Source organism: Haemorhous mexicanus, chromosome 20 (assembly GCF_027477595.1).
Source record: "Haemorhous mexicanus isolate bHaeMex1 chromosome 20, bHaeMex1.pri, whole genome shotgun sequence".
Classification (NCBI taxonomy): domain Eukaryota; kingdom Metazoa; phylum Chordata; class Aves; order Passeriformes; family Fringillidae; genus Haemorhous; species Haemorhous mexicanus.
In genome coordinates this window covers 952373-980207 of record NC_082360.1, presented here as the reverse complement: position 1 = coordinate 980207, position 27835 = coordinate 952373, and the positions used below count along the sequence as shown (strand labels likewise).

The 27835-nt window shown below is 49.9% G+C and overlaps 1 protein-coding gene across 1 annotated transcript in view; it reads right to left on the bottom strand.

The window, feature by feature from the left end:
- MYH10 (myosin heavy chain 10) overlaps positions 1-27835 on the bottom strand; it is an 88893-nt gene that overhangs the window by 7030 nt on the left and 54028 nt on the right. Inside the window, exons 10-33 of the mRNA XM_059864710.1 lie at positions 27674-27769; positions 23696-23814; positions 22244-22396; positions 21688-21861; positions 20226-20399; positions 19370-19484; positions 15815-16008; positions 15377-15498; positions 14946-15015; positions 14697-14857; positions 14017-14125; positions 13799-13930; positions 12843-13049; positions 11739-11876; positions 11118-11241; positions 8252-8423; positions 7329-7541; positions 7100-7244; positions 5948-6154; positions 4622-4726; positions 2991-3143; positions 2450-2698; positions 1747-1959; positions 866-1078 (exon numbers count right to left, since the gene is read on the bottom strand). Of these exons, the coding sequence (XP_059720693.1) occupies positions 866-1078; positions 1747-1959; positions 2450-2698; positions 2991-3143; positions 4622-4726; positions 5948-6154; positions 7100-7244; positions 7329-7541; positions 8252-8423; positions 11118-11241; positions 11739-11876; positions 12843-13049; positions 13799-13930; positions 14017-14125; positions 14697-14857; positions 14946-15015; positions 15377-15498; positions 15815-16008; positions 19370-19484; positions 20226-20399; positions 21688-21861; positions 22244-22396; positions 23696-23814; positions 27674-27769 (3758 nt within the window). The remainder of the gene's footprint in view (positions 1-865; positions 1079-1746; positions 1960-2449; positions 2699-2990; positions 3144-4621; positions 4727-5947; positions 6155-7099; positions 7245-7328; positions 7542-8251; positions 8424-11117; positions 11242-11738; positions 11877-12842; positions 13050-13798; positions 13931-14016; positions 14126-14696; positions 14858-14945; positions 15016-15376; positions 15499-15814; positions 16009-19369; positions 19485-20225; positions 20400-21687; positions 21862-22243; positions 22397-23695; positions 23815-27673; positions 27770-27835) is intronic.

The window sequence follows — 27835 nt, the reverse complement described above, 5'->3', positions numbered from 1 at the left end:
AGAATCACCTCATTGTCTCAAGAAAACAATGGAACCATTCCCTTTGAACAGCCTGTCACTGGCACTTACACACCAACAACTTCTTTTCCCAAAATAAAACAAAACGAGAGTGTGTGAACAGCCAGGCAACATGGACTGAGCCAAACCTATGCCAAAACTGAGCCAGAAATGGCACAGGTTACCCACATGAGAGAATATTCTGTTTTGAAGCAAATCTCCCTCCCAGTGCAAGGTCAGGAGCTCTTGTCCTGTTCAGATAACAGCAGCCTTGTCCTGCAGTGACCTTCCAAACCCTGCAGGCCAGGTTTATTTCTAGGATATCTCTCCACTGGTGATGCTCAGTTTTTGTTTTCTTGGGATAAATATTGAAATATTGGCTGGTTTGTTCCTGAACACTTCATGTTGATTTAGAACCAAGCATGAGCCTCTGAAGGCATTTCTTGAGGCTCTTCTGATCTCTGTGTTCCCAGAATTCTCAGGTCTGGAAACCTGGAAGCTCTGCCATGATTTGCATTTAAGAAACTGTTCCCTTCATTTAGAAGTCTATCTCAGCATCCATGGATTTGTTCCTGGACATCAAACAGGATGGGCTTGAAAATGCAGCTGAGGTACCCCTGTCCTGGGAACACAGCCAGGCAGCAACAGCCCAGCCCAGGGAGTGGCTCTGGGGGCCACCAGCACCACCTGACCCTGCCTGGGGACAGCAGCCACCCCTCAGCCAGAACTGTTTCTGGTTTGTAAAAGTGCTATGCTTTGGGGTTTCCACTGGAGGGAATCTCTAAGCAAAGGGGTTTGTTTTCCTGCAAGCACAGAGGCCCAGAATTGTGGCCAAAGCCCTTCCTCCCCTCCTGCCCACCACACGTACTTGTTTCACCAGCATCCTCTTCTTCTCCTCGTTCTGCTCATCTCTGGCTTGCAGGTCTCTGTCAAACTGGGCCTTCATGGCCTGCATGTTCACCTCCAGACGGAGCTTGGCATCTTCTGTGGCCTGCAGCTCATCCTCCAGCTCCTCCAGCTGAGTCCTCATCTCCTCCACCTGCTGCTCCAGGGTTCTCTTGGACTTCTCCAGCTCGTGGACCTAGAGCACAAACTCTGCTCAGAGCTGTCCTGAGGGCTCTCCCAGCAGCAGGGAGGGCAGTGGCTGCCCCTGCTCCCTCTCAGCTGGGCACTGAGGCACTGAGGCACAGCAGGGCTGGGGCTGGAGCAGAGGCCCCACGGGTCAGGGCACAGCCACCCCCTCACCCTGGCAGAAGGGAACTGGTTTTGGGTAAGGATGTGGGGCTGGGGCACAGTGACACAGCGAGGACCCCCGGGGAAGGGCAGGGAGCCTTTGCTGCTGCCCCAGCTGGGTGCAGCAGGGAGGACACTGAAGGGTCACAGTTCTGCTCTGCCTTTGGTCCAACCACGTCCTGCACCTCAGCTTGACCAGAGGGAACAGAAATCCCCCTTATCCCTCATTTCCACACAATAAATACACCCAGCAACACAAACATGGGGAGGGGCTGCCCTGACCTGCCACAGCTGCACCACAGAGCCAGCTCTGTCTGACTGCAGGCCCCCCTCCATGACCCAAAACAAAACTGGTGGCTGGGATCTCCACGAGGGTGACAACACAGCTCTTGAGGATGTCAGTCATGCTGGGCATCAATTCCTCCAGCATTCTGGGGGAGCTTCAGAAGGTTCTGCTCTGGTGCACAGCCCCTTCTCCGGGCAGGGAGATCTCCCTGCCACTGGACCCATACTCACATTTTTGCCCACATCATCTTTGGAGCTCATCAGGTCTTCCATATCAGCACGCAGCTGCTTGTTCTGCCTCTCAAACTCCTCCTTGGCTTCCAGGGCCTCCTCCAGGGCCCGGGCCAGGGACAGGGCTTTGGTTTCCTTCTCCCTGGCCTCTGCCTCAGCACGGTCTCGCTCCTCTGCATACCTGGCAGAAATGTTCTTTTCTTCTGCCAGCATCTGGACGTGAGAAACAGTGAATCCATCTCCTGAGCTCCTGAGGTCCTTCCTGCCCCAGGGGTTTACTCATGCTCTAAGCTTATCTGCCCTTCAGGAGCTGTCTGGTCCCTCAGCTGTGCTCAAAGTGCCAGAAGGGAACAGCTGCAGCTCCTCTGGGACGAGAGGAGGAAAGCAAGCCACTCATCCAGATTCGAGTTCCATATGATTCCCACCTTTCACTCTTCAGATCCCTACCTGGAGGGACTACAATAAAGCTCCAAAGGTTTTGTTCCAGCATAATTCTCCTTTCCTACACGAAGAGCTGATCACTTGCTCTACCGAGCCTCAGAGATGGCATTTGGCCCACAGAACAGGGAGTGACAGCTGCTCCCAGATTTACCAACACCCACAGCACAGCAGCCAGACCCTCCTTCCCACCAGGCTCAGCAGCAGGAACAAGGTGCCATGTAAAACCCTGAAAAGCCAGGCAGGGGACAGGAGGCTGCAGTACCTGATCAAACTTCTTCTGCTTTTTCTCCAGGTTGGAGACGATCTGGCGCTGGTGGTCCAGGTCCACCATCAGGTCATCCAGCTCCTGCTGCAGGCGGTTCTTGGTCTTCTCCAGCTTGTCATAGGCCAGAGCCTTCTCCTCCAGCCGCTGGCTGAGGGACTCCATGTCCTTCAGCAACTTCTTCTTGGTCTCCTCCAGCCCTTCAATGGTTCCCAAGTCATCATCCACCTTCTTCTTGGCCTCGGCCAACTGAAATTCAACCAGAGCAAGTGGAGTCCCTCAGGAGAGGGAGCAAAGGCACAGGGCAGAGTGCAGCAGCAGGAGCAGCTCCTGCCAGCTAAGGGAACACAAAACCTGGCACTTCTCGGGCTCTCAGAGGGCCCATCACACTTCAGGGCACACAGAATTATTGCTGCAGTGGAAACCTGACTCCAAACTCTGCCCCAGCACCCGTGGCAGTGCCATCATGTGCTCCCCAAGGCTCTGGGACACCTCTTTGGGACAGCTCCTCACGCAAGGGCTGCCACTCCCAGCAGCCTACCTGGGCCTGCAGGGCCAGCATCTGCTTCTCCAGGTTCTTCCTGGCCTCCTCCTCCTCCTCCTGCTGCTCCTGCAGGTTGTTCTTCTCCTCTTCCAGCTGCCTTATCCTGCTGCTGAGGTTGAGCTTCTGGCGGGTCTCCTCCTGGAGCAGCTCCTGGGACACAGCATGGGCAGGTGAGTGTGCCCCCAGACCCCCACAGCCCCAGGGACACAGCATGGGCAGGTGAGTGTGCCCCCAGACCCCCACAGCCCCAGGCACACAGCATGGGCAGGTGAGTGTGCCCCCAGACCCCCACAGCCCCAGGGACACAGCATGGGCAGGTGAGTGTGCTCCCAGACCCCCACAGCCCCAGGGACACAGCATGGGCAGGTGAGTGTGCTCCCAGACCCCCACAGCCCCAGGGACACAGCATGGGCAGGTGAGTGTGCTCCCAGACCCCCACAGCTCCTGGGACACAGCATGGGCAGGTGAGTGTGCTCCCAGACCCCCACAGCCCCAGGGACACAGCATGGGCAGGTGAGTGTGCCCCCAGACCCCCACAGCCCCAGGGACACAGCATGGGCAGGTGAGTGTGCTCCCAGACCCCCACAGCCCCAGGGACACAGCATGGGCAGGTGAGTGTGCTCCCAGACCCCCACAGCTCCTGGGACACAGCATGGGCAGGTGAGTGTGCTCCCAGACCCCCACAGCTCCTGGGACACGGAGTTTATTTTCCCCAGGTTTATTTTCCCTCAGGTTTGGGGACAAGAACATGCTTTGTGAAGACATCTGTTATTTGGGTTCTCAAAAAGCACTGACCATTCATTTTGGGCACACTTAACCCTTCATAAAGCAGATTTCTGGTCAGGGAACCCCTGCCAGAGTCTGTTCTAGAAATTAAAGGATGATACTTTCCCATCTTTCAAGGGACTAGCCCAGAAGCCACCCTCAAAATGTATTTTTTCTTTCTTCAGATAAGCACAGAGCACCTGCTAAAAAGCCACCTGGGAAGAACAGGGGGCAGCAAACCTGCAATGGCAGCATGCTTCCAGCTTTTCTGCATTGTTTCAATATAAAGGTCACTTCAAAGGTGGAAACTTGTGTCATAACAAAGTCATGGAAGGTGTAACCCCCATCCTGCTCCCTACAAACCCCTCCAGTTGTGATTAACATCATCCAGAGTTAAGTGGCCATCAGTAGGACTTTAACACAGGCAAGATAAAATATATTGAGGTGATGAAAATCTGCAGAAAACTGCATTTTCTTAACTAAGAAGAAAATCTGACACTTTGAACTTCAGCTGTAAGAATTTGAAGCTGTCAGAAGACAGGGTATTGTTCCTCATATATCCCAATGATATTGACATTAAATTCTGCCTGGAAAGGGATTTTTAAATTTGATTCTTATCTCCCTGAGAGACAAAGACATAAAGCAGAACTCCCAACTCTCAGGAAGTGAAGCTCAGATAATGAAAGCTTGCTTCCCCCCGTGGCTGAGCCATCCCAATCCATCCCATTTCACTGGGCAGGACAGGAAATTCAGCTGCTGCCCAGGGGGCTTCCCAAGCACGATGAAATGTGTTTTCTGCTAGCAGGCAGCACCTCCCTGAGGAGCAGAGCTGCACGCCAGGCTCAGCCCTGCTGCACACACACCTGTGTATCCTGAAGCTGGGATTCCAGACTGGCTGCATCCTTGGCAAACTTGATGCCTTTCTTCTCTGCCTCCTCCAGCAGGCTGGAGACATTGTCCAGCTCATTCTGCAAGGCAAGCAGCCCAAAGGTGAGAGCACAGCCCAGATCCCACTGGGCTGGAACTGCACAGCACAAACCTCAGCAAACTCCAGGTACAGAGCCCAACAGAGGGACACAGCAAGCTAAACCCGCTGGAGTTTGGCCACAAAAATACAAATTGAGTGCCAGTCCTGCAGTGCAGTAACAAAAGCAGAGCCAGGCTGTTGAGCTCTGATATTTAGCACTTTGCTCTGATGCCTGCATTCACACTTTAATGCTCTTTGGAATTCCAGGACCATCTATTTGATGCCAGCTTTAATTCAGGGACCATCAGGGTGGCAGCTGGGTCTGAAGCATCCCTGCAAGAGGCAAGGTTACTGCCAGGTGCCAGTTCATTATTTTGGGCTACACTGAGAGACAGCCTGGAAGCCTCTCCCCAGAGAGCTGGGCCGTTCCCTGCTGGAAGTGCCTCACCTGGATTTACCTGAAGCCCTCATTGCTGGGGCTCAGGACTCAGCCATGGCTGCACTTTGCTCTTTGCTCCATCTCCCAGACAAATGGGGCTGTGCTTGCAGCCCCTCCGTGCCAGGCTCCAGCCTGGAGCACCAAACCAGACTGTGGCTGCACCAGCTTTTGCTCATCCCAATGGAAAAGCTCAGCCCAGTGTGCTCAGCTCCCAGCCAGGGCAAAGCCTGTGCTCAGCTGGCCTGGGCAGAGCTCCCTAAGGCAGGATCTGCTCTCCAGGCTGGAAGCACATCCTTCAAAGGCACTGCAGCCCTCACCCAGCCCAGGAGTGATGGCACACAGCCCAGGACTGGTGTCACACAGCCCAGGAGTGATGGCACACAGCCCAGGAGTGATGTCACACAGCCCAGGACTGATGTCACACAGCCCAGGACTGATGTCACACAGCCCAGGAGTGATGTCACACAGCCCAGGAGTGATGGCACACAGCCCAGGAGTGATGGCACACAGCCAAGAGTGATGTCACACAGCCCAGGACTGATGTCACACAGCCCAGGAGTGGTGTCACACAGCCCAGGAGTGATGTCACACAGCCAAGAGTGATGTCACACAGCCAAGAGTGATGTCACACAGCCCAGGAGTGATGTCACACAGCCCAGGAGTGATGTCACAGCACCACTTTGAGCCCTCCCAGGTCCATGAGAGCCCTTGCTGAGGTCACCTCCCACATCAGGCCATTTCTGCACGTGGTTTTCCAGGATTTCAGGATTTCCAGAGCCTTACCTGCAGCTTGTTTGCCTTCTCAGCCAGCTCCACCCTCAGCCTCTCCCCTTCTGACACCTTTGCAGTCAGCTCCTGCACCTGAGCATCGAGTTTCTTCCTCTTGTGCTCAGACTCTGCCTTGACCTGCTGCAGCACCTTCACCTCACAGGCCAGCTCCTTGTTGTCAGACTCCAAGCCCTGCTTGTTCTTTTCAAGGTTTGCTTTGAACTGGGGAAGACAAAAGGGAAGAAGTTGAGCTCTGTGCTGCAGGTGAATGTGCAGATCAGTTTCCATGCTCAGAGAGAAGCCAGGTGCCCAGCAGAGTGTGAAGTGCTGCTGTGGAACCTTCTGGGTGTCAGCAGAGGCTGAGCAAGCCAGCTGAGGGCAGGACCTGGGATGGCAGCCCTGGAATGATGTTTGGGTAGCACTGCAGGGAGGGAGGAATGAGCACGGCTCATCCCCCAGAAATAAAGGGAGGGCAGGAACCAAGGCTGCCCTGGTTTGAGCAGGCAGAGCTGAGCAGCTCTCAGCACTGCACTGACACTTGTCAGAGACCTTCCCCCAAGCAATCCCAGGCACCAGGGATGTCTGAGTCACTGCTGCTGCATCACCAGGGCTGACACCACCTTGTCACAGGAGCCTGGCTTCACATTGCAGGGTATTTCCATCTTTTCGTGCTCTTATTGAGAATATTGATTGAATAAGGAGCAGCAGACATGCAGAAGATTTTCAGGTGAATAAGGCTGGTGAAAATCATAGTTTCACTACTACATTTCTCACTTAATTTAGAATGCTAAGGCAGCTTGTGCAGTATTCACAATACATGAAAACATCACCACAGGACAGCAACTGTCCACACACTCATTTGTGGACGACCCCAGGTGTAATTTCAAAAACCAGACACTCTTTTTTTGAATAATTCTCCTTCTGGACAAGAGCAGGAGCCATGGCAGCACTGTGCCTCCTGCTGCTGGTGACCAGAGCACACAGCACAGATGTGCTGCTGACCAGCACTGTCAAACCAGCATGAGAAATCTCAGCAGTTGGGGTGGATCTGAGAGGCCAGCTGAGCTCTGTGAGGATGGCAAGCCTCAGCTCAGGTCTCCTGGAAGGATCCATGCTGCCTGTGGTACTGTAATAACCCCTGAAGCACAAAGTTCATTTTCCTCTCACCCTCTTGGCCTGCTCAAGCTGCTCAGAGAGCTCCTCCAGGGCAGTAGCATGCCTCTGCCTGATCTCCTGGATCTGGGCTTCGTGGTTTTTGGTTTCCTCCTCAATTGCTTTCTTCAGTTCAGCCACCTCCTGCTCTCGCTTTGTCCTGGAGGAAGCACAAAGGGTCACCCAAAAATCAGCATTTCAGTTTTTATAAACCACAGGTGAATGTCACAGACCATGCCCCTACCTCAGCTCTTGCTGTGCTGCAGTGGTGTCCAAAGTATCCTCCAGTTCAGTTTTCAAAGCCTCCAGCTCTTCACTCAGATCCCTTTTCTGCTTTTCTGCCTTGTTCCTCGATGCCTTCTCAGACTCCAGATCCTCCTGGAGCTCTGCAATCTGGGCCTGCAGCTCCCTGATCACCTTCAGGGCATTGTTCTTCTGCACTGCTTCCTCATCCCCCCTGTCAAAGAGGCACCACAGTTACTGGGGCTGCCCCTCCTCTCAGAACCTCCTGCTTAAATCAGCTACAAACACAGCTGAACTCTTCCATGGAAATAAAATAAATATCAGCATTTATGGAATGCTGGGGCTGGAACCTTAAACATCTCCAATTCCCCCCTCCTGGGCTGGGACCCCTTCCACTATCCCAGGCTGCTCCAAGCCCTGTGCAGCTTGGACACCTGCAGGGAGGGATGGAAGGTACCACAGAGAAAACCAAGGGGCACTCTCAGGGTTATCAAGCTTCACTTTACAGCCAGGTATTCCAGTTTTGTAGAGCTCAACACTGCCCCAGAAATGTCCCACCTGCAGAGTTTTCTCTCCCTGCAGAACTGTACTTAGAACAAACAGGTGGTGCTCAGCACAACATGGGCCTGCAGGAGTGTCACACAAACCCAGATAAAGTCTGTCCTGCCCAGCACTTTGTTTAGACCCACTGAGAAATACACATTTTTCCCTCCTGAGGCCGAATTCTGGGAGATTAAAAAAGCTTCCAGAGCCCAAACACTGCTGTGCCACGTGAGACTTCTCCTCTGTGCAGCTTTGCAGAGGCAGGATGCTGAGGGATGCCTGAATTGCTGCAAATTTGGCATTTCTTGCACAGCACAGGGCTCCAGAGCTGGCTGCAGCCAGGGAAATTCCCTCTGGGGGAGAGCTTTGCCCCACTCTGACCTGGCCACAGCAGCCTGCAGCTCCTCCTCCTTCTTGGCCAGCTGGATCTTCAGCTCCTCAATCTGGGCTTGCAGCTCAGCTATTTGGTCCTGCAGGTCTGTAGTTTCCCCATCCAGTTTTCTTTTGGCTTTCTCTAACTCTTGGCGGGTCTTCTCCTCCTTTTTCAGGCGTTCTAAAGGAAGCACAGAATTGAACTCCTGTGGAATTGTCCCTCTTGTCACCCCCAGGGACTCTGGGGTGCCAGGAAGGGTGGGAAGTTTAATTTATGCTGCCTCAATTCTTTCTCCAGCCTGCAGAAAAATGAGATGGCAAAGGAGAAGTGCATGACTTAGCCAGAAGTCAGGGGAAGGTCTCTGACAACTGTGAATAGCTGGAGATGAGGCCACAGGAACATCTTGGTAGAAAGTAAGGAGTGGGATCTGACAGAGCAGCTTGAGCTGCTGGGCCAGATAACCACAGACATCAACACCCAAAAAAGAAGATAATCTGTGGGCTGGAACAACTGCATGGCTCTGGAAGGGCCAGGCCAGACTCCAAAAATCTCCTGGAAAATGGCACAGCTTAAATAAACCTAATAAACCATTTACAAGAGTCTGTGCTGTTTAATCCCATCCCATCACGATTTAGCAGAACTCTGCAGCCCTGAGAGCTCCCTCCCAGGGATTTATGGTGCAGCTGGGGTAGCCAGCCCTGAGGAGCTCTGTGGGACAGGCACCTCCAGCAGGGCCACAGCAACCTCAGTGCCACTGTCACGTCTGCTGAAACATCCCTTCCCCAGCATTCTTCTCCTGGGAGCTGAGAAGCCCCAGAGAGAAATGAAAACAATAATTATCTGATTGCTGCTCCTGTGTTTGCTGCTCTGGAGTGTGGCTTGGGGATCGTTTATCCAACAGGTGAATTGTTTGATTGGTTTCATGTGAATTGTTTTTAATTAATGACCAATCACCATCAGCTGTGTTGGACACTGAGGAGTCAGTCATGAGATTATATTATTTATTCTTGGTAAGCTTTCTGATGCACCCTTTCTCTTATTTTAGTATAGTTTTAGTATAGCATTCTTTTATTAATATAATATAATATAATATAATATAATATAATATAATATAATATAATATAATATAATATAATATAATATAATATAATATAATGATAATATAATATAATATCATATGATATCATATCATATCAGCCTTCTGAGAGCATGGAGCCAGATTCTCATCTCCCCCCTTGTCCTGGGGACCTCACACCACCACACTCAGCCCCTGCTCTGCCCTGCCTGGGACAGGGCTGCAGCAGGCTCAGCTTTGCTGATCACAGCCCCAGCCCAGCCCTGAGGGCATGAATGGCACAAATGTGCAATAAATGGCACAAATGTGCACTAAATGGCACAAATGTGCAATTCTCAGTGACAGCAGAGTTCATGCCCTGTTCAATCCTTTGTGGCTCCTCGGTGCAGGTTTCCCTCACCCCCTTCCCAAAGCTCTTCTGGACAGGATGGAAAGGGAGCCCTGGTCAGGATCCACCTCAGGGCCACCCTGGGCTGTTTGGGGTTTTCCAGACAACCTAAGGTAACTCTGCTTTTCTCCAAGCAGTGTCACATTCCCCAAGATTTGTACTTTCCCCTCTGTTTTCACGTGAGGCTCCTGGTGAGTGACACTTACAGCAGGGTCACAAGACCCAATTTTGTCACTGAGAGAGTTCACAGCAAACTAATTCATTTTTTCCCCCAAATATCAGTGCCTAGCAGTGCCAAGACTCCAGCAGAGAGACCTGAATGGCTTCTTGAGTCATCTCCAAGAGTAAATAACATTTTACTCTGCTTTCCTAGCCAAGAAATGGCATGCCTGAAATGTAAGCTTTAATTTCCACTTTTAAGGTCATCAGTCTTGGGCTGGCTCTGTAACCAAAGACATCTGCCAAGTTCCTAGTCCTGATTTAAGCACAGAGCTACTCCAGCATTATTTTCCAGTGAGTAAAGCTTGCTTAGACCCACCTCAAGGCTCAGCAATCACTGCTACCCCTGTTAGCTCAGCACCTGCCTGCACAGATAAGGTGAAACCCTGACATCCTTCCAGAAGCACATCAGCCTCAAAACGTGCACCAGGACAGGCCCCAACACACCAAGTGCAAGAACCATTCCCAAATTAGGGCTCACAGAACAACCTCCTCTATCATTTTGCAGCTTTGACTTGGCAGCTCATTCCTGCTGTGCAGTATCTAGAGTAATTAAAATAAAACAACACAAAATCAAGAAGGGTTGCATATGGGGCAGGTTTAACTTGTGACAACACTGGTGAAACAATGAGAAATAAATGGCTAAAGGAATTTTAGATGGAATCATGGAATGGTTGGGGTTGGAAGAGGCCTTAAAGCTCAGCTCCTTCCTTGGGCAGGACACCTTCCACCAGAGCAGGCTGCCCAATTAAAATAAAGCACTACAAAATAAAATATATCTATAAACGTAATGAAGATAAATATTAAAAAAGCAAAAGAAGCAAGATTTGCTTATTGAAACACAATCCTGGAAGCCTAAAGAGTGCCTGCTGCCCTTGCTGCAGGAACACATGGCTCTGGGGCCAGAGGAAAGGGGGAGAAGCTCCCAGAAGCCAGGATGTTTGCCCCTGGTGCCAAAGGACACAGCAAGAGCAGGGATTTCTGAGCGTGCCTACAAGGGACACAAGTGGATTCTCAAAAATGAAAACCTGACAAGTCCAACAGAAGAGAGGCTGAGCAGGCAGATGCAGCAAGCCTTGCCAGAGACACAGCTTTCCTCAGCTCTGGCTCTGCCCAGCCCAGGTGAGCAGACCCTGCCCCAGGGGCTCCATCCCCTCCTGGGCTGCCCCAGGCCATTCCAGGCACTACAAACCTTCCAGATCAGTGATCATCATCTCCTGCTTGTTCTTCAGCTTGGCCAAGTTCTTGGCTTTCTCTTCCTCTTCAGCCAGCTGAGAAGAGCACTCAGCAATCCTATCCTCCATCAGCTTCTTTTCCTGGGGAGGGGAGAGGGGAGGGGAAAAATGACTTCAAAATGACTTTAACACAGCCTCCAGAGCCCCTGAGCAGTGCAAATACAGCAATGTGCAGGAGCCTCAGAGGCTGTCAGAGAGCACAAGGCTCCAGGACACATTTTGGTTCTAATACAGATTTCATTTCAAGTGATTGTCAAGATCAAGGATCAACCGGAACTGTTTGGAACCATGAACACACTTTCCAAGAGAGACCTGGAATTCAGCACAGAGCAGGCCTGGCTTTAGGCCAGCCCTGGGAATCTGTCTGCAGAGAACAATGGCAGCTATAAACTGTTTTTTCAGCTCTCCCAAATCTTTTCAGGATTTGGGAGAGTCATGAAGCTGGGAAGAGTGCAGGACAAACTCCCTCTGGAACGTCAGCCCAAACTCATCTCCAGGGTCCCACACCCCAGAGGTGTCCCCGACCCTGTGACAGCAGCGTTGGGAGCTGTCCCTCAGCACCTCCCCCCTGCTCCCACCTTCAGGAATTTGGAATTTTGGTCCTCCAACAGCAGGATCTCCTCCTCCATCTTCTTGATCTTTGCTTCAGCTGTCACTTTCTCAAGCTGCAGCTTCTGCCGAGCTCCCTCCTCCTCATCAAGCTGCTCCTCCAGGTCCTGGGAACACAGACAACTGCATCTGAGCATCCTCCAGGTCATCCAGGTGGTAACATTCAGGCTTTTTGAACTTGGTGACAAAGATGTGTTATTTTGAAAAGCCCTTCAAAAACGAATTGCTCTGTTAGACTCATGTACAGATCAATGATCTGGTGAGGAATGAGGGGTGCACATGGAATTTTGGATGCTCTGCATCCCAGCTCTGGGTGAAATGTGCTCTCCAGGAAGCACAAACCCACTGCCACAGTCTTCACCTTCCTAATTCCAACTGGAAAATAAAGAATCTCTAATTAATGACAACCAGTCAGATCAGGCTTCATGTCAGAGGCTTCCCAGCACACTGCACCTGGTGGAAAACCACCACGATCTGGGGAGAGGCTCCACAGGAAACAGCCCTCCTTATTTCAGTATCACAGCTGAGCCAGCCCACCTATTGACACAAAGAGTTAAAAAGCAATGATGCCCTGTGCTTTTGAGGTTCAAACATGATTCATTTAAATATCATTAACAGACATTTTTAAATTGCATCAAAAGCTGTGAGAAGTGGAGTTTATTCCCTCTTCAACTACTTTTAATATTTTTGAAGAGAGGTAAGTTCTCAACTACTCCCTTTTTCAGGGCCACCAATATTAAAAAGGAAGCATCTAAACAATCTGATTTTCAAAAACACCTCAACCAAGTAACTTGGAGGAAATGACATTTTCTTAGTGAAGTCAGATGAGTCATTTCCTTCATGATGTTCCCTGGATTTCAGTCCAAAAGGAACATTTCTCTCACGAGAAGAGAAGAGAAGAGAAGAGAAGAGAAGAGAAGAGAAGAGAAGAGAAGAGAAGAGAAGAGAAGAGAAGAGAAGAGAAGAGAAGAGAGCATTTTATTTCACTCAGGAGCCAAATTCCCCTGTCCTGTAGAGAAGCTGAGGGAGCCTCCCCATCCTACTCCTCCACCTCCACTCACTGAGAACCATACCTGGATGTGGCCCTGCATCTTCTTCTTCTCATTCTGCAATATTTGGTTTCTTTCCTCCTCCTCTTCAACCCTGGACTCCAAATCATGGAGAATTTCCTCCAACTCCTGCTTTTTGGCTGCCAAGCGAGCCCTCATCTCCTCAGCCTCTGCAAAGAGCTCTGTCTCAGCCTGGAGCTGCTCTGCAAGGATGTTCTTCTCCTCCAGCACCTGCAAATACCCAAGGCAGCGAAGCTTTAAAAATGACCCTTTAAAAATGAGACTCTGGGGAGAGATTCCACCTGTGCCAGCCACAAAGGCTGTGCTCCAGCTCCTGCCTCCCATGTCCACACCCCAAAGCAAGGGCTCCCAGAAGAGGCTTCAGCAGCAGCCCAGAGGAACCAGCTCTGGCTCCAGCAGCATTTCCTGCACTGCTCCCTGCAGAGTGGCAGAGCAGTGCCATGGGCTGGTCCTGGCACTTCTGGCCAGTCCCAGTGCCCATCCCCAGGGATGCCACTGGACATGGAGGCACTGCCTGCCAGCCCTGGAGTGCCCCCACCCACTGAGGGTCCATCCATGGGCTCCTTGTCTCTCCAGCTTAGAGACCAGGGTGCCACAGGGGGCACTGCCACAGTGCAGGCAGGTGACACTGGAACTGCTCTTCCTTCAGTCCCCAAACTCCTGCCAGCACACAAAGCAGAAATGAGAGCTGCAGAGCTGTCCCAGGTGTCTGCCCTCAGCCTGCCCAGCCCAGGCACAGAATGACACTGCCACTGAATTGCTCCTGTGAACCAGGGAAGGCCCCAAAATCGGGTTTTGTTTTGGTAACATGTTCCTGCATCCCTATTCCACATTCCAGTGCTGAATCTTCCCAGTCCACACTCCAGCAGAGTGGGAATCAGCTCACCTGACCCTCCTTGGCTCCCTCACATGGACACAATCCATGTCCTGCATATCACAAGCTGATCTTGGACACAAACCTGTTGATGTTTCCTTTCCATTTCCTCCAGCTCTGCCTCCACTTTTGTCTGTTTTTCTTTCACCTTCATCAGCTCCTCATCCTTGGCTTGCAGCTCCTCCTCCTGCCGAGTGACCTGCAGAAGAGGCTTCACCTGCACAGGTGTGAAATGAAGATGTGAGAGCCTGCCCTCAGCTATTTCCAGGTGAATGAGACAGAAAAGAACAGAACAGGAGGAACCTTGGTGAACACTCTCCACCACTGCCAGTGCCTCAGCTTCAGATATGCAGCACAATTCCTCTGCAGGATTTTCAGTGCACTCAGCTGCTGCTGCTTCTTTGCAAAGGCCCTGAGGACAGCAAGAAGTTAAATAAATCTATGTGTTAACTGCAGCTGCCCATCATTTAATTTTTAGGTTACCCAACCCTACAACACTTACAGACCATGAACAGGCTTATTTATAAAGTTTTAATAACTACACTGAATTTATGAGTTCTTGCTCCTAGAGTCAGAGCAAGAACTGCATTCAGCATTTCCAATAATTAAAATGCTGTTTGCTCTTACTCTCAACAGGTTTTTTCTTAAAAAGACAAAATCAGGATGGATTGGCTACTTTAATTTTTAAAAAGCAGCTTTCCAAAGAACTTCCAGGACCCTCCAGTGGGACAGGAGGAGACACAAAGGAATTTGCAGCCACAGTAAAGGGCTGGGTGTGCCACAAAGGCAAGAGCAGGGAAAGGAGATATTCTTAAGGAATGAAGGTGCAAATTCTCCCCAGGCAAAAACCCTCTTAATACCCAGGGGACAATTACAGTTCCTCAGGCAACACACTCAGAAAATCTCTCCTGAAATTCAAGTTTTAAAGCACAGCTCCCTGTCAGAGGGAGCCAAGGGAAGATCCAGTCCCAAAGCACACTCACTTCCTGGCCAGGTACCCCCTGCACACTGCCTGGAAGAAGATGATGATGTCTGTGATCTTCAGGTCCCTCTCTTCCTCCAGGTGGGCCAGGACTCCAGCTCGGAAGAAGATCTTGCTCTGCCCAATTCTGTACAGGTTGGGGTCCAGCTCCAAGGCCCTGATCTGAACAGACAGGCAAGGGTGCTGTTGTTACACCAAGAAAAGGGCAACCCAGGGGAATCTTTCAGTGTTTTGAGCTATGAACACTTACCATGCGCTCACAGGCCTGCTTACCATCCATGAAACCTTTGGGAATTGCATTGGGAGTCAGGATCTCATACCTGGAAGGCAAATGGAAAAACACCTTTACACTCAGCAATAAGCAATGTGATTTATTGTATAAACTTACTGATTTATAGCACAAACAAATAATCTTAATTAATTAAAAATGTATAGCGTAAACATAAAAAAAACACAGTCAGGGAATTCCTGCAGGAAGCTTTTCCAGCAGCCAGTTTTGGATTGTTTCCTTTGCCTACTGCCCTCAGAATAAACTGCAGCTTAAGGCCTAACAATCAGGTTTTGATTTTCTTTGGGCTGGGCTGGGCTGGGGGAGAAGGGAGGAATGTGGGGTCTTCAATTATTTAAAAAGGAACTCCAAAGGTTCCTAAGAACTCAGCAGGCTGCTGCTGCTGCCATTACCTCTGCCTGAATTCCTGGAACACGATCCTGTTTGGGAATCCCTGCCGACAAATCCTTATTCCTTCCAAAACCCCGTTGCACCGGAGCTGGTCTAGAACCAGGTGTGGGTCCAGCTTTCCAGCCTGGACAAAACATAACACAGATTCATTTAATTGGTATTAAAGTGATTACTAAATTCAGTCTAAAATTAATTTATATGATTGAATTATAAATTAAATGAATTACAGATTAAAAATTAAATTACATTATTCAATTAATTATTACAGTGGCAAACTGTCCTTTCAGTTTTTCAGGCCAGAAGCCAGCTGGGCGAGTCAGGGGACGTGCAGGGAACTCTGAGCAGACACTGCCCAGTGGGACAGCCCTGAGTGCAGAAGGAGAGCCCGGGCAGGTGAGAGCAAGGAGGAGCAAGCAGCAGGAGTGGCCTGCAGCCCCTACCCTCTTCTCGTGGTTGGGGATGATGCAGCGCACGAAGTTGGGGTTGGTGTTGCGCAGCGTGGCCATCAGCTTGGTCAGGGACTCCTTGTAGAGCTGGCCCACGGTGCGGAACATGCCCTTCTTGGTCTTGTAGGCAGAGCCAAAGGCCGTCTCCGTGATGCCCGTCACCTGGTCCAGCCCCACGATGCGATCCACTGCGGGCGACAGGAGGCAAGGGCTCAGCGGCCCCCCGAGGGGCTGGCAGGGCAGCCCTGGTGGCCCTGGTGGCCCTGGTGGCCCTGGTGGCACGGGAGCAGCAGCAGAAGCCGGGGACAGCGCTGGCGGGGAGGCGGCGCAGCGGGACCGCGACACCGGGCGCAAGCTCGGGGACCAACAGCCACAGACTCATCCAGCACACGAGTGCAGCTTGAGGAGGTACAGCTGAAACATCCAGCTCTCTAGCTGCAGTGCTACATGACCAGGAGAGCTGATCTCTGTCTTGGAGAGGTCAGTGCCAGCTCTCTCTCTGAGTTCTTACAGTGCACAGAGTTCATGGGCTGAACATCTGCAATTACATCTGTGCATGAAAAGTCACTTATGGCACAGAATAGGTTAAACCTGAGTTCAGCTCATGCTTTTATAGAATTTTCAGAAGAGTTGGAAATAGTGCTATTTCAGTGACAAGAGGGGAAGAAGTATCTGCCAGACTTGGGCTCAGCCGCTGTTTGGAAGAGTTCTTCCCATTTTTAAATACACCTGCAAAGATCTCCCTGCCCAGCAGACAAGTTTCAAAGCAGGAAAACTCCACACCAAGCACTTCCAAGGTGCCATAAAGCACCACAATAGAGATTTGCCTTTGACTTTTTGGAACATTTTGGGCAAGGACCTCGAGGGTTTGTTTTTCAGAAGCAGAATTAGAAATGTGAGTGCCGTTATTAAAACCTTGAAGGGGATTCCATGTGCATGTCAAGGATTGTTAAACAGCTCACTAGAAGATACACGGGTGCTTCAACACCTCAGTAATCACAGCTGGTGCTTCTCAGCACTGAGCAAATCCCAACATTTGGGGGTTCTCCATGAAATCCAAGCTGGGCAGCCAGAAACAAGAAACTGTTTGTAGGCTACAGCTTCAGTTTTGTCACGTTATCTTCAAATTGATTTAAACCAAAGCAGAGGGAATCATGCTTTGCTACCAGGATTATCTGGCAAATAAGGGACACTATTTAACTTCTTCCTCATATCCAACTGGTCAAAGGTCTATTTAAAAAAAAAAAAAGGAAAATGAAAAGCAGAGAAACACAGGGCAGCAAATTTGAATAATCAGTTGTAAGTCTTGCATGTAGAGCAGAGCCTGGATCCTCCACAGGGTTTTGAACACAAGAATTAAATTAAAGTTGGAGAAATAAGTAGGTAGTGAGGTGTTTCTAAGGTCACACCCCAAATATTTGTTTTGAAGCAGAATTCAGTCCCAAATCAGACATGGGATAGAGCCTAGAGGAGTCAGTTTTCTAGAGAATTAAATGATTGTCAGTAATAGAAACCTGCACCCACCAGGCCCCACTAAGGGCTGCAATCACTCAGCTTTTTTCACCTGGCAAACAGATCTGATCCTGCCCAGTTCTGGGCTGCTCCCCTCTGTGCTCCAGCTCCAGGAGGGTCATTTACATTCCAAACAGGATGACTGGAGTTAAATGTGAGCTCTGCCTAAAGGTTTAAAGCATGAACTGCATGACTGGGCCATCAGCCCTGGATCAGAGCTCTGCAGGAATTCCTTTGGGAACACCCCTGTTTCCTCAGGGATGGGATCTATCAGGAGTGGTGAGAGGTAAACCCAAACTCTGAAGGCACAACCCTCACATCCATGTGTTTCTAAACTTGGGGAGAGGAATCCAAGGGGGATGAGGAAGTTGACCTAAATATCTAAAGTGTCTTCAAAGACATTCCAAGTGCACTTCTTGATTTCTCAATACCCCAAAAAACATCTGCAGTTTATATAAATATTTAAATTAATAGGCTTTTAAATAAAAGAACAATTCCAACAAGGCTGGAAGAAGTTTATTTCACTTCCTACCCCCACTAAAACTGCAGCACTCATCCTGATACTTCAAAACATTCTTGAGCTCTGCTCCCAAAAGGAGGCAGCCACGTCCTAAAACATCCCAGAGTTTTGTCAATGTTGGACTGCAGAAAGAAGCTTGATAGTGTTCCAAAGCTTTTGCATTCTCTCAAATGCTTGCAGCTACCAGAATTGTCACTTAGAGGCAATTCTACATCTCCTCATGGAACCAGGAAGCCACAAACCTTTTCATCTGCAATGCAAAACTGGAGATGCTTTGTGTGTGTGCAGCAGCAGCTGGACAGGAATGCACTGGGGGCCCCGGGGGGGCTGGGGGGGGTTCACCTAAATCCAGCATGAAATGAGAAGTTCATGCAAGCCTACGAGCAAAAATGGTTCTCCTGGAGGTACAACAGCCCTGCCTCAGTAGGCCTAGTGTTTGATATCCATTCACCTGGTGGCTCATGAAGACCAGAAATATTGTCATAGAAACAGGCTCTCTGAATATTCTGAATCTCTAAGGCAGAGAAACAGCAGAAACACAAAGACAGAAGAGCAGATACACAAGACACTTGAGTTAGTAAAAACAACAGGTTCATCAATTGCAAACACACTTCACTGTGCCACAACACGTCCCATGCACATTCCAATGGTCTGTGGGAACAGGGTGTGAGGATTTGGACCCAAACAGGATTGCTCTGTGTGTGTGTCCTCCAAGGGAAAGGGGCAGATCCTCAAGCAAAAAGTTCTTTACAGACTCATTGAAGCTGCTCTCTCTGGCTGCCCAAGGAGGGAAACTCAGCATTAACCTGCAGCACCACCTGCATCACAAGCTTCATTTCCTCCTCAAGTACCAAACTGCAGGGTTTATATCCTGTGACGTGTAAATACACTCTAGTCAGCAGACTGTGATGCTAAAAAGCAGAAAAGAAAAGTCCCTGCTAAGTACTTATGTGGCTATTTCTGCTTTTTGGAGTCATTTGGTGCAGGTACTGCTAAACACTTCCAGGTGATGGGCAGGTAACCTGGCTGAGCAGCAGTGTGCAGTTCGAACAGGATTTGATTTTAATCTCTGCAATGAATTTCAGGAGATGTGGAATTTCCAGAGTACCACCCACCACAGCCCAGGAAATAACTCTGCTGGTGCTCACAATGCTTACAATGCTTTACCAACAGCAAGAACCACCCCAGCTGCTCACACTCAGGACTCCACTGCAGCAAGTCCCACCCAAGAGTTTTGGACAAGATTCCACATGAAATTGGACACAGAGAAACAAGTACTGAGTGAGTGTCAGTTCCAGTAATGACCATGAGAAGCAGCTACTCAGAAATGGTACATGTGCAAGGGACCAGAGGTGCAACTCAGCTTCCTTGGTGGACTTTGGGCACTAAGAGAGAAAATGCTGTAGGGATTTACAGTGGAGAAGTGGAGGGTGAGGAAGGAACAGGCATAAAAACAAACCCCAACACCTCATCCAGCAAGGTGAAATCCCAACAATCTGTGCTCAGAGCTCTCTTACCATCCTTCCAAAGCTCAGCCACGAATTTGTCAGAGGACTGGTGCAGGAGCGTGGCCACGTTGTCGTTCAGGGGGTCCATGTTCTTCATCAGCCACTCATCTGCCTTGTAGTCCACCTGCAGGGCAGCCAAGGGCTCAGGCTCAGAGCAAAACCAGCTCCAGGTTTCCATTCCTCAGCAGCAAACATCAGAGGTGTTTTCCTCCCAGTGCCCATGCTCAGCATCACCAAGGCTGGCACAGACCTCCGGGCTGACCCAGCCCTGCCTGGGCGCTCACATTTGCTGGCTGAGCCTCCTCAGGACAGCTCAAAGTACCACGAGTTTGCTTTTGAAAGAGTAAACTGGGGTTTTCTTTAAAATTCAGCAATCTGGCTGCTTTCTTACTGACAGCTGGGTGTTTGTTTGCTGCCCACTTTATTGCCAAAATAAGTTTCATTGTGAAGATGTAACACCAGCTCCAGGATAGACACCAATTACTTTATCTAAATTACTGGGGAGTAAATTAAGGATGTGCTGCAGCATGATTTTTTAGAATTTCTCTACAGTACTTACATTTAAACACTTGATTCTATACAGAAAACAAAGTTCTTATCTTTAAAGGGCCAAACCTGTGGTTTCCAAATAAACCCCAGATCATCAGCTAAAAAATCATTGATACCAACCTGGGTTTCATCCCAACCCAGGGAGCCCTAAAATTCCCTAATTGCCTACAGAGATTCCCTGAAATCTGTAGACAAGCATGGTTCTGCTTCAGCCAAGGCAAAAATGGTCTGGTTTTGCACCCAGGCTTTGGAAGGAAAGCAGAGAACTTTCCCCAGCCCAACCTTTCCAGACCAGAATTTCACGGTGAGCCCTTACCTTCCCTGCATAGTGAATAATGCAGAAGTCTGCTTTGTCCTTTAGTTGTCTTGGCTTTTGGAACTTGGAATGAGTTCCTTGCTCTTGGACCAATTTCTCCACAAATGTCTTGTCAGTAGCTTTAGGGAACCAGCATTCTTCATCCAGCAATGCCAACACACCGGGAGGATTTGCCTGAAAAGCAGGTTGAGAATGTGTTCATGTTTTATATATGCATATATATAATTTTAATTTTTTTTTTTTAAGTTTAGTATTTCCAGTGCACCACTGAACATCACAATAAGGATAGTCCAAAATTCCTAATTTCAGTTAAAACAAGCTGTGGGTGAGTCCAGGTCAAGAAAGATGTTATGGCTGATTCAAACAAACTCATTCCAATAGCCATGGGGACACCACTGAGCTGGTCCAGTGCTGACCAGAGCCTTGCTTTGCAAGGAGTTCAGCTACAAACCTTGCTTTGCAAGGGTTTAGGCTCAAAAGGTTCTGAGGGAATGCAAAGTTCAGCCTTTTGGTGAGAGATGGTTCAATGTACCTGGCATCACACTTACAGAACGACTGGCAGGGTACTGAGGTTTGCTTTGAAATTAATAAATAACTTAAGGTGGTTCAGGATATTCACCTAAACATGTGCACACTGAGGGCAGCCACACTTGTCCCCTGAGGCTTTTTGGAGGAGATTTTACCTTCCAAGGAGGCAGAACTCTCTCAGTTCCACACACAAAGTGCAGACCTTTGATAACTGAAACAAGATTTGCCTTTTCCCACAGGGAAAGAGGAATGCAGCTTTTCTGCTGGTCAGGATGCACAGGAGCACTGGGAGCTCACCTGCACCCCAGGATACACACAGACAGGTAGGGAGGAGTACCTGCACTGGCCCAGGTTTCATTTAAAAGGTTCTGAGATGGACAGAACAACCTTTCAGGAGTCTGCTCTCCCCATCTGCTCCTCAGCTTCCATGGATTCAACAGCCAGAGGAGGATGTTAAAAACCACAGAGACCAAAACCACTTTTAAGATCCTGTTTTCCTATTTGCAAGGCAATTTTCTGAGGGGAAACTCTACTCCACACAAAGTTTCAGGAATTTTGCTATTGATTTCCAATGAAGGAAGTCTACCACAAGTCTTGGAAAAACTTTCTACCTGAGTCCCAAACTCCTACACCACAATGGCACAGCTTAATGACACTGACAGGATCAATGACTTCATCAGTACCAGGGAAAAAGGTATAAAAATAGCAGCTTCATATCTTGAGCTCAGTGTTTTACACTGACAGAAGGGCAAAATCCCCTCTGGATAAATCCTTTCATTAACAATACACAGTATTTTAGATTTGAGCTTCAGCATTCCAGTTAATTCCCTTTTAATGACAGCTCCACAAAGAAATGTCTCATTTGCAGGCAGCAAAAGACACAGTCAGCACTCCAAGCTCTCCTCCTCAGAGCATTATTCATGTGCAAACTCACAGGTCTTTCAATTAAGTCAATGCAAGGCTGCAGATCCAGGCCAAAGTCGATGAAGTTCCACTCGATGCCCTCTCGCTGATATTCCTCTTGCTCCAGGATAAACATGGTGTGGTTGAATAACTGCTGCAGCTTCTCGTTGGTGTAGTTAATGCACAGCTGCTCAAAGGAGTTCAGCTACAAAATAACATCAGTGTCCAAGAATGAGTCAGTGACAAGACACCACAGATCTGGGAGGCAAAATTTGACTTTATAAGGAAATTCTCCGAAACTTTGCAAAGTTCGAATGTAACGTAAAGAAAACTGGAAAGCAATTCTACCAATCTCCACGACACAAATTATAGTAGGAACAGTTAAATTATAGTAGGAACAATTATCACACATAAAGAAAAAGTTAAATTATGATTTTCTGGCACTGTAACTTTGGGCTGCCAAAGCCTTTACACCCCAAACCAACCCTTCGTGTAACCTCGGACCACGGTGCTTTCGGTGCCTCTGCAGCTGTCCTGACCCCCAAAAGCAGGAAAAGGAAAGCCTGAGCAGGGACATGTCCCTGTACCTCGAAGATCTCGAAGCCAGCAATGTCCAGGATGCCAATGAAGGAGGCTCCTTGGCGTTTGGTCCTGTCCAGGGCTTTGTTGATGCGGTGCACGAGCCAGCGGAACAGGCGCTCGTAGGTGGCCTTTGCCAAGGCTTCCACTGCAAAGTCCGCCTGCAAACCCAAACAGGAACATTTATTTACCCTGGAAAAGCCATCAAAAGGACACAGACATGGATGTTATCACAAATAACTCGGCGAAGGAAGAAGCTGGATGGAGTTAACACCGGTGAGGAATGAAAACAAGCAGTAGGAACAGCTTGGAGTTTGAGCAATGTTAAGAAAAATTTCTTTCTTTCTAAACTGTTCCATAAAAACAAAAGGTCTCCAAGCATTTGGTAATGTCACAACATGAAAGGATGAAACCAGGAGAAAATCAAGGAGAGGGAAAGGTTTCCTCTATTCTACAGAATATTTTTACCGTGTAAGAACACTTCACACAGACAGTAAAGCTTTAACAGAGCAGCAAACACTCAAAGCCAGTTGTCTTTGTTAGGAGCTAACGAGGACGAGGCAGCTTCCCTTGGCCTTTAAAGGTCTTTAAAGCACCTTTCAGAGCTCACCTGTTCTTTGCTCTGGCCTCTCTGGACCTTTCAGAGCTCACCTGCTCTTTGGTCTGGCCTCTCTGGACCTTTCAGGCTCACGTGCTCTTTGGTCTGGGCTCTCTGGACCTTTCAGAGCTCACCTGTTCTTTGCTCTGGGCTTTCTGGACCTTTCAGGCTCACCTGCTCTTTGGTCTGGGCTCTCTGGACCTTTCAGAGCTCACCTGCTCTTTGGTCTGGGCTCTCTGGACCTTTCAGAGCTCACCTGTTCTTTGCTCTGGGCTCTCTGGACCTTTCAGAGCTCACCTGTTCCTTGCTCTGGCCTCTCTGGACCTTTCAGGCTCACCTGTTCTTTGGTCTGGCCTCTCTGGACCTTTCAGGCTCACCTGTTCTTTGGTCTGGGCTCTCTGGACCTTTCAAAGCTCACCTGCTCTTTGCTCTGGCCTCTCTGGACCTTTCAGGCTCACCTGCTCTTTGGTCTGGGCTCTCTGGACCTTTCAGAGCTCACCTGTTCCTTGGTCTGGGCTCTCTGGACCTTTCAGGCTCACCTGCTCTTTGGTCTGGGCTCTCTGGACCTTTCAGGCTCACCTGTTCCTTGGTCTGGGCTCTCTGGACCTTTCAGAGCTCACCTGTTCCTTGGTCTGGGCTCTCTGGACCTTTCAGGCTCACCTGCTCTTTGGTCTGGGCTCTCTGGACCTTTCAGGCTCACCTGTTCTTTGCTCTGGCCTCTCTGGACCTTTCAGAGCTCACCTGTTCCTTGCTCTGGCCTCTCTGGACCTTTCAGAGCTCACCTGTTCTTTGGTCTGGCCTCTCTGGACCTTTCAGGCTCACCTGCTCTTTGGTCTGGCCTCTCTGGACCTTTCAGGCTCACCTGTTCCTTGGTCTGGGCTTTCTGCACGTAGTCCCGGCCCACCTTGATGCGGGGGGTGAGGATGGCGCGGGTGAACTCCATGACGTTCATTCCCAGCAGGTGGCAGAGCTTCTGTGCAACTGCAAGGGACACAGGGACACAGGGAGCACTGAGACCCTGCCCTGACACCTGGAGCAGCTCCTCACCGAGAGCTGGCATCTCAGGAGCCAGCACAGGTGCCCAGGTCAGCGCCCAGGTCAGCGCCCAGCCTCGGGGGCTGTGTCCCCAAGGCTGGCAGAGCTCTCCAGAGGGACACAGCTGGATGTCCCCAGGGAGCAGGGAAAGGCTGGAATTCACCAGGTACCAGCTCATTAACAGCTCAGCTACAAGTGCTCATTTAGCTGCTTTGAAAGGGAACACATCCCTTTTCTGATCCCCAGGACAACAGGACAGCATGGGGACATCACACATCAAATCCACCACCCTAAAGGTGCCTTAAAGCCTGGCTCAGGGCAGGCAGCTGTGCCAGCCCAAAGCAGGGCTGTGCCACCTTGTCCAGGCAGCTGAGCACTCCCCAGGCCAGGCTGGGCAGGGCTGGAGCAGCCTGGCACAGGGGGAGGGGTCCCTGCCATGGCAGAGGGCTGGAATGGGATAACCTTTAACCCAAACCAGCCTGGGATTCCAGTATTTCACACAGAGCAACACCACAGGTGTCAGTGCACTTCAACAGCAGAGCCTCCTGATGTCACTTCATTATTTAAATGTGCATTGCCCACACCAGCCCTAGAGACTCCTGCTGCATCAGTCCCTCCCCTGAACACCAGGCCCAGGAGCTTGGGTGGCTGTGATTCCTCACTTCTAAAAATGACAGTGACACTGAAGGTATTTTTAGGTCCAGGGAAGTGTTGCCCTTTAGCAGGAAGCTCTCCACACCACCCAGTAAGAACTTGCCCCCTTATCTTTATCATCTGATAACTTCTCTTACTGTCAGAATGAAAATAAAAAGCTGTTTTTTCAAATCAGCATTGGAAAACAGATGTTCATACTAACATAGGAGAGTTTCTGCTGCATTATTTTTTTCTTTAGTATTAAGAAAACTATGATTGCTCTTTAATGTTGAGATTCTCTGTCTGGCCATATGTTCACTAGAAGGGTTCATGACCTGACACACAACCAGTGAAATCAGGGGAGTGTCACAAACTGAGCACTCTTCACTAGAGCCACAAACAGGCTCTGAGCACACAAATATGCAGCAGCACATCAGATAAAACTCACAACCTCAGGGGCCAAGCAGGAAGTGCTCTCAGGATCTTTAAAACAAACAAATAAAACAAGAATTTGAAAATATTAAGTAGCCAGGGGATTCCGTAAAGGATATTGCAGTGCAGGGAAGGAGGGTCCCAGAGCACCCCAAATACCCCACTCAGCTCCTCGCATAACCCAGGGAGGTGGAGTTTATTGTCCCAGCCTTTCCAGGCAGTCATACACTGCCTGCAGGTGAGAATGATCCCAATAACCCACAGCAGGAGGGATCCCAGCCCGTGATCCTAATAACCCACAGCAGGAGGGATCCCAGACAGTGATCCCAGGTGAGATCCCAGCCAATGATCCCAGGTGAGATCCCAGCCATCCCAGGTGAGATCCCAGCCAGTGATCCCAGGTGAGATCCCAGCCATCCCAGGTGAGATCCCAGCCAGTGATCCCAGGTGAGATCCCAGCCAGTGATCCCAGGTGAGATCCCAGCCAGTGATCTCAGGTGAGATCCCAGCCAGTGATCCCAGGTGAGATCCCAGCCAGTGATCTCAGGTGAGATCCCAGCCAATGATCCCAGGTGAGATCCCAGCCAGTGATCCCAGGTGAAATCCCAGCCATCCCAGGTGAGATCCCAGCCAGTGATCCCAGGTGAAATCCCAGCCATCCCAGGTGAGATCCCAGCCAGTGATCCCAGGTGAGATCCCAGCCAATGATCCCAGCCATCCCAGGTGAGATCCCAGCCAGTGATCCCAGGTGAGATCCCAGTGATCCCAGGTGAGATCCCAGCCATCCCAGCGGCTGAGCCAGGGCAGGAGGCTGCAGCCAGCACTTCTGAGCTCTCTGAGGAAGCTGCTCCCACCTCCAAGGGCAAAGTGTCCCTCCAAGGGCAGGAGTGGCTCATGCTGGGCCCATCCTGCACTGTAAAATCAGCACCACTCATCCGAGGATCACGGGATGGTTTGGGGGGGCAGGAACCTCAAACACCACCCAGTTCCCCCACAGCACCTCCGTGTTGGTTGGTAATGAGAAACGACAACTGAAAGGTGGGACTGGAGAAAACACTGATGTCCTGACCCATGTTTTACTACTGCTGGGTGAACAGAAAGTTCTCAACTAATTACAAAGCCAAGATACTGAGGAGCTCCTCTCAGAGGTGAACACGAGCTTTATGAGGTTGATGTGAACTTCTGCCCTCTCAGCTGCAAGGTCCCTTCCCCAGCTGGTGAGCATGAAATGACTCTCCAAGCACAACTTCTCCATCCTCCTGAGCCACAAAGGCTCTGTGGCTGCTCTGGCAGCTGTACCTGAGCCCAGGATTTCTTTATCTCCATTCACCATCTCCTGGGGAGAATTTGCTTCCCAGGTGCTTTGAATGGGTTCCCACCTCAGTGCCCACACAAACTCCTCCACCCCAGAGGCAGTGCCTGTGTCACAGCCAGGCCCTGAGCAAGGGGAGTCCCTGCAGGGACACCCTGATTGCTGCAGAGGATGCAGGAAACCCTCACAATGGGATGGGACAGGAAAAGAGAGATCAGTTTCCTTCAATTTCTTCACAAAGATGCAGCAGCTCAGACCACATACCAAATTCTTAAATACAGGAGGACAAAAATATGCTTTAACTGTGATCTGAGCTTTTCATCCTTTTGGCTTTAGAAGGCAGAATTTTGTATCCAGTACTATAAATATCCAAGAGTATCAATATACTTATAGCCAGTGCTGTAATTCAGAATTGATGTCTAAAAACCAGTGGCAATGCAACTAAAGCCAAGACAGCCAGGAAGCATCTCTGTCTTTCACATCACACCTTCCACACGGACCATGACCTGGGTGGGTTCTCCAAACCAGCAGGAAAAGCCCAAAAAATTAACCCCTCACCCAACTTTTCTCCCCATTGCAACACAGCAAGTGCCACAAGCCAGGTGAGTACCTACTGACCTTTAACCTGGGCAGCACCACTGCCCTCAGCAAGGACAATTTGGGTTTTGCAAGTGAGCCAAGTGCTCAGGAATTTGGGACAGCTACAGAACGAGACCAGACAAGAAACTGACTGTCCACGTGCAGCAGCTCCTGGCAGTGGGGGTTCCCCTGCCCCTCCACTGATGCCAGCTCTCCAAACTGCCTCTCATGAGAACATTTCAAAGGCTGGCACTGCAGCCTCCAATAAAACCCTCAAATGTGCCTCTCAGCAGCTTTTCTTTCTTTTTTTTTTGGGTGGGGGAAGAAGTCTATCCTTCCAAATGCTGATTGCATTGCAGGCAGTGATAAATTCAGTGTCAGCCACACTGCCAGGACACTCCAGAAAGGAGCCTGCTCCAAATGCAGCATTCCTGTCCTCAGCCACTGCACCAGGGAAGTTGTGCTTGGCTCCAGGGCTCTTATCATTGGCAACAAAACTGCTCTCAGCAACCAAAGCAAACAAACTGATTTAAGCATGAACTTCTTCCTAGCGCTTAAATCTTGGGAGAGAGCAATAAACAAGATTACAACAAAATACTTGCTCCAAGCTTAGCAGCAATGCAAACAGCATCAATTCCCCTGATGGACACTTGCATTTGTCTGCAGCAGGAGATGGAAGGGAGAGGTTTAGGAATTGTTTGTTGGTGCCATCAGCCCAGGCCCGGCCTCCTTCTGGCCCAGAGCCCTCCCAGGGATGCTCAGCACTGCTCTGTGTTGCCAAGATTGCCTGGACAGGGCAGGCAGAGAGCTCAGCACAAGTCCAAGGACACCCCCAGACATGGAACTCACCAGTGTTCTCTGGCATGGAGGCCTGGTCTGTGTTCCTCTCCTTCTTAAAGGAAATGTTTCCAAACTGCAGCACTGAGGACACCACTTTCAGCATGGCTGTGACAACAAGACATGTGCATCAGTTCCATGGCAGGGGGCTCAGCTGAACACATCTGTCTCCTG